The 6,337-nt window shown below is 32.4% G+C and overlaps 1 protein-coding gene across 1 annotated transcript; it reads right to left on the bottom strand.

The window, feature by feature from the left end:
• Nucleotides 1-2,386: 2,386 nt before the first annotated feature.
• Nucleotides 2,387-5,416, bottom strand: LOC122592657 (zinc transporter 5-like). Its single transcript, XM_043764940.1, has 3 exons — nucleotides 4,695-5,416; nucleotides 3,634-3,783; nucleotides 2,387-2,871 (listed from the first exon to the last, which is right to left on the bottom strand). Exons 1-3 carry the CDS (start codon nucleotides 5,298-5,300, stop codon nucleotides 2,566-2,568), a joined length of 1,062 nt encoding a protein of 353 aa, XP_043620875.1. The 5' UTR covers nucleotides 5,301-5,416; the 3' UTR covers nucleotides 2,387-2,565.
• Nucleotides 5,417-6,337: the final 921 nt, after the last annotated feature.

Here is a 6,337-nt window from a genome sequence, read left to right as displayed (position 1 = left end):
TATGTGAAAGTCCATGAAGAACTTATTTAGCATGGACAAATAAAGTGTTACAAAATAAGGTGTTACAAATAAGGTGTGGACTAATAAGGTGTTACAAAATAATTATAAAAGTTCACACTAAAAAGTGTGAACTTTTTAATTCTACACACTTTTTAGTATGGAGAAATTTCTACACAATTTTATTTCTTTATATTTTTACACATCAAAAAGAGTCACAAAGTTTTTAATTTGTCCACACTCACTAAAAATGTGAACAAATTCAATATTGTTTGTAGTGATAATGAGTGATGCTGGCGTTGACGGGTTATGGTGGCGGTGCAATTATTAATGTAAAAGTAATTGATTTAAAAAGAGATGTTGTAGTTATTTTTCGTGTTCAGGGAGGATTGTTATAAATAATGTCAATAAGTCTATCATAGGTATATTAGATGGAAATATTTCAATTATTAGTGAATTAAAAAAAAAAAAATTAGGACCATCCCCACGAACCCATCTTCTTAACGAAAAAATATTACCTTAGGATTCACATTAATGCCTTCTCCTACCTTAATGTTCACAATATCACAATAATGGTTCTCCTACCTTAATGTTCACAATATCACAATAATGGTTGCAGGACCATGTTACAGGTTCCATGTACGTACTCTTTCAGTGTCCTCCACCAGGAAAACGTACTATGTTTTTTATCATTGGTTGTTTGCACACTGTGGGGTTGATATTTTACCAACCACACCCTGGTAATCAACTAATCATTGCCGTGAACGTCAAATTTCAACCAAGAAAAATAACGATAATAGCAATTCTATATAAAATATACATTTAACTGAAGTTGCAGTGAACATAATTTCCAGCTTGAAATAATCTAAATCATAATTATAAGTCCATAAAACTGACATAGTGCATAACTAATTATCATTATTTAAGTGTTTAATAACACATGGATCCGTCAAAATCGGGAAAAAATCACGTTTTTTGTTGGATGCATCATTTTGATAATATGCATCCAAGATGGATGCACAAAACAAAAAACGTGATTTTTTCAATTTTGAAGGATCAATGTGTTTTTAAACACTTAAATAATGATAATTAGTTATGCATTGTGTTAGTTTTATGGACTTTTAATGTATCAAAATGATGTTTTTAAGTGTTCTTACCGTTCTTATTTTAAAAGTGTTCTCACCAGAGTGTTACCCTATATATATATATATATATATGGGTCAATCAAATAAAAACATCCTTAAAATAAGAACACTGTAAGAACACTTAAAAAGTTTTTTTTTTTTTTTTAACAAAAATGGATGCATAAATTTAAACACTTAAATAATGATAATTAGTTATACACTATCTTAGTTTTCATGATTTTGACAAATCAATGTGTTGTTAAACACTTAAATAATGATAATTAGTTATACACTATCTTGGTTTTATGGACTTTTAATGCATCAGAATGAAGTTTTTAAGTGTTTTCACCAATTTTTATTTTAAAGGTGTTCTTACCGTAGTGTTAATTTATATATGTGAGACAATCCAGAGGCGATCGTTGGCCATCGTTACTCTTCACTCTATGTTGCATGTATTAATTATTCATAGCGAATTTTGTTTTAATTTTTTAGATTTGATATATTGCATGTAAAAACTATAAAATTGAAAAAACATTTTTGTTTAACCGTATTAAAACGGATAGCACTTCAACCAGAAAAAAATAACCAACTGGGTTGGATCAGTGGTTGGAGCTCATGCCTCTGGAAACAGAGGTCATGGGTTCGATCCTCATGTCCAGCAAGGCTGGAGGTCCTTTTCTACCTATTGTAGAACCCGGAGGCAGCCTCTCTACCTTTGGTAGGTTAAGACTGTCTACATATCAACCTCCCCATACACCGTCAAAGATGGTATTGGGACCCAAAATTCGTGTAAGACGGCATTGAGAGTTACTTTACTTTAGTTTTGCTTTTACTTCAGCCAGAAAAATCAAATACCTACTATCGTTTTTCCTTCATCCAATTCTGGCCCAAGTATTAACAAACTTCTCTAAGCCCAGTAAAGAATTAAACTGATTTGGCCCAATGAACAAAAACAGTATTGCAGCCTATATTCATTTATAAGGCCCCCGAAGCCCAGAATGATTTCCGGTAAGTTCAACTCCTTTTTTACTGTATGTTTGAGGGGTCATGCGTCATGACAACATATTAGGTCGTTGTCATCTACGTACTCATCTTATTAATAGTAATAATTGAATACAGTAGTAACGAAAATTTGGTCAAACCATCAACAAGATTAAAAATTACGAGTAATAATTAAACATTCAACGATTCAATCAACAAAAACATACAATCTTGTACAACATGTGTTACTAATTACAGTTGATCAACAGCAAAAACACACAATCTTTTACAACATGTGTCACCACTCACAAAGTTACAGTTGATGAACATTTATGTAATTTATTTCATTCAATAGCAAGTAATGAAATTCAAAATTGCACTGGCAAATCATTCAAAATAACATACACAACAAGTATGTCATAAATATGTGAGACATTCACTATACATTAAGAGAAAAAGGGGTCTAAGCCCATTTTGCAAGGAGCGACATAAGACCTGCACCCAAAAAAAGTGAAACATTTGAACCCAATTGAAGCATTTTGTTTTTTTGCATCCTTGGGTTCATGAAGTCGGGTGAAAGAAGATCAACAAGCGCCATGTAGATCAAGATTCCTGCCGATGCAGAGTTTAATACACCCTCAACGATTAGAGCCGTAGAACTGTTCTCCTTGTAACTATTGGTTACAATTATGCCTATCACAATCCCGATTGGGGTTGTAAGACTAAAAAATGCTCCCATTATCGTAACAGCTAATGATTTAAATTTTGCCTGCAGTAATAAAGTTTCAACATTACATTAATTGTCTCATTTGTACAAGAAAAGCATATCATCTACCATTACTTGGACAATTAATACACCATTGCAATATTTTACAAGTAGTATTACCACATATAAAATAGACATTTCTCAATGTAAGGGCCGGGGTTGGGGTAGATATGGTCTTCTTAATTTGCAAATATATATATACATTTGTATGTATAGATGATAGTTACTGCGAGGAAAACAATGACCAGGTTCTATTTTAAATCCACATAATAGAAACAATAACAGCCACAAAATTAATTATAAAGGTTTCTGAAACTGTAGTTTTCGATTTGAAAAAGATGTTCACCATATGTCCTTGTGAACACAGTACACCCATATTAATTACTGTAGATTGTATTGAGTTAATGAATGGCATGTATCTTTTGTTTCATACATACATTACTTGTGTGCAAGAGGCACTAGAGGGTCTAATTCCCGTATGGTAAGTGTGAAATCAGACCCTCTAGTGCCTCATTCACAGTGAATGACCGTACGTTATGTGGATCTTTCATTATATTTTTGTGATATATTATATTGTAATATGCAAGGATTAATTATAACTTGATTACATATATAGTTTTCAAAAGAATCCTTCATATATATAATATAACATGGCACGCGTATAGTTCATCTACAACAACCACACCATCTCCTTAAAAACTTTGTACTATATATATAGGCAAATCATCAGGATTGGGAAAAATTGGGATGCATATATATATATACCTGAAAAATGCATCCTCCGAGACCTATTCCTTCAAAGAATTGATGGAAAGTCAATGCAATGACAAGCGGTTTGATGGTTTTTGGACTTTCAGAAGCACCCAACGACAAGCCTATTATTACCGAATGTACGATAATACCCAGTTCCAATACCTGCGCGCAGCAATGGGAATAATAAAAGACATTTAGTTTCGATAAACAATATTCTAGGATTATATCAATATATATAGTTTTAGAATTCAAGTAGTACCAACAATAAAAAATAAAGCATGTTTATTGTTTTTGTTATCTTTGAACCAAACATTTCAACCGATTTAACGGGCAATACAGAAGGTAGGAAACAAGTTATAAAGTACTCCTACTAACGAGCTAGAGCTAGCAGAGTTGAGATTAGTACGTATAATAGCTAGATTTCGCCTTTTTATCTCTATATTCTATATCCAAATGAAAGATGAAAGCTTCATATATATATATATATATATATAACATCACATGGCTTATATCTTGCCTAGTTCATATATATATATATATCACCTTAACATAAACCATGCACGCACCTAATTAATATGAGCACATGTTGCAGTTATTTCAGTATTCGTTTTTTGTCTTTGATTTTGGGTTCGTTTTGAGCCTGGCTCAAGCATCATATCACAGCCATTTATTAACACTTACATGATCATAAACTAGCATGTATACAGTGTATATATATATACTACAATAATTTTTCATTTCAAAATCTCATTATTAATTGGTTTTAAAAGTCATACTGTTTTTCTTGTGATCGCATGAGACATGATTTTTTTTTTGGTATATATATATCGTATAGGAAATAGTCAAAAGATTCTTTTCACGCAAGCCGTATATATAGTAATTATAAGGGCCGGGGTAATAACTGATTATCTAATGAACTGGACCATTGAAACTAAACAATTCAACCTAATCAAACATATGGTCAATTATTCGATCTAAACCGATAAAAACAAATTAATTAGCAATCTCAAAATATAATTTGATGAAGATCGATCGACCAAGTAGAATACAAACAATATGTTTATTTAACTTACCTTGGAAACTATTCGGTATCGATCTGCTTGTGACAAAGTACCCGCAGAGGTATGAGCATGTCCATGAGTCGCATGCGTGTGAGCAGCCACTTGACCACTATGTCGCGGGTTATTTTCTTCATCTCCATGACTTTCTTCAGGCTTATGAGGATCAGTGCTTCCCCTGACTTGATAAGCCGCGGATGAAGTCTCAAACAAGAGTGTTAAAATGGTGGCCATCATCGCAATGAACCCCGTAAAAGGGAACTCTCCCCACGGATGTTCTTTCAAACACGGAGACGTTAAGCTCTCAAATGCATCAGGAAGTATATGAATAAAACCCGTAGCCAGTATGACACCCGCTGCAAATGCCTTGACTATAAAGAAGCCATCTTTCTCAGGGCTAAGAGCCGGGACGATTTTACCGATGAATGGGATACATACACCGATGGCCCCAAAGACGAGGATCGATGCGAGGGCGATCAGTTTGTACTTGAGAGCTTCACTCTTTTTGCCCTCGTCTTCTTCTTGTTCACAAGTGCATTCAGCCAAAACTTGGGTAGTTAGTAGGTCTAAAACCAAGAAAGCAACAAAAACTAACTTTCGGAAGTCTATAACTTTAATCATGGTAGTCTAGTAGTGCTATATACACTTATTATATATAAGGTTCGTTCTTTCTTTCTTTCTATCTGTTTTTTTTTTCCAAGAGGAAACTTTTGTGAAGATTAGATAACCACCTGATTGGTTCTTATAATAAAGAATAGAGTAAGATTTTGACTAATTAATACCATCCTCACATGGGTCGTCTTTTGGTTTAACCAAAGCTATTAAGTTCGAATTTTACTTTTATTATTATAATCTCTGATAATAGAATTAAAGGCGTGAGGACATATCTTGCTCATTGATCATCGTATATGTATACCACATTTCATGTACTATCTGCTTATATTATGGTTTGTAAAGGTTTTATATTATGGTAAATATATAAATAAAAAATAATATATACTCGTAGTATCTAACTATTTATATGGAGATGTGTTTTTGGTAAAAACTGATAGAGGCAATCTTTGACTATGGGTGTTATTTGGCAATCGTTATTTACGCCCAATAAGAGATAGAAATAATCTAAACCTTGACAGCCAGGAACTAAAACTACAATTATTTACATTTGCCAAAAATGTCAAAAAAAAATTGTTTTGCCTCATGAGAAATGTATGTGAAGGGACTTAACCTTATTATGTTAACGCCATTGGCACCAAAGACGAAAATTGCAAAAAACGCATAGGTTTGGAGGTTTTTTTGCTAGTTACATCACGAAAAATAATGATAATCGGTCAATCTTCTCGAACAAAAATGTAATTTACCTCTAAATCTATTATGGTAACTTTACAACTCTAAAAATTACAAAAACAAAAATTGATTTTTATTTTTTACTTTCGGAAAAACCGGATTTTTATTTTAATAGAAGGAAAATGATATGTGATAAGAACAGTTTCTCCAATGTAGCTTTTGTCAAAGTCAATGCTTTTGATTAGAATTAAGATTTCAGAATGACACAAAATGTCGACACTTATTGAATAAATAAATCTGTGTTTTTAATTTAAAAAAATATGTTTTTTCGGTATATATAATTGATGATGTGATACAAATAAACTGAGATTTCA

The sequence above is a fragment of the Erigeron canadensis genome, chromosome 3, assembly GCF_010389155.1.
Source record: "Erigeron canadensis isolate Cc75 chromosome 3, C_canadensis_v1, whole genome shotgun sequence".
NCBI lineage: Eukaryota > Viridiplantae > Streptophyta > Magnoliopsida > Asterales > Asteraceae > Erigeron > Erigeron canadensis.
Note: the sequence above shows the minus strand (reverse complement) of the source record. Positions and strands in the feature narration are given on the sequence as shown.

What these genes read in the sequence shown, in the direction of transcription:
- LOC122592657 (XM_043764940.1), bottom strand. Translation starts at nt 5,300, where the DNA reads ATGATTAAAGTTATAGACTTCCGAAAGTTAGTTTTTGTTGCTTTCTTG. An exon ending in GATACCGAATAGTTTCCAAG is followed by an intron (nt 3,784 to 4,694) that starts GTAAGTTAAATA and finishes TGCTGCGCGCAG; the next exon opens with GTATTGGAACTGGGTATTAT. An exon ending in TCGGAGGATGCATTTTTCAG is followed by an intron (nt 2,872 to 3,633) that starts GTATATATATAT and finishes TTATTACTGCAG; the next exon opens with GCAAAATTTAAATCATTAGC.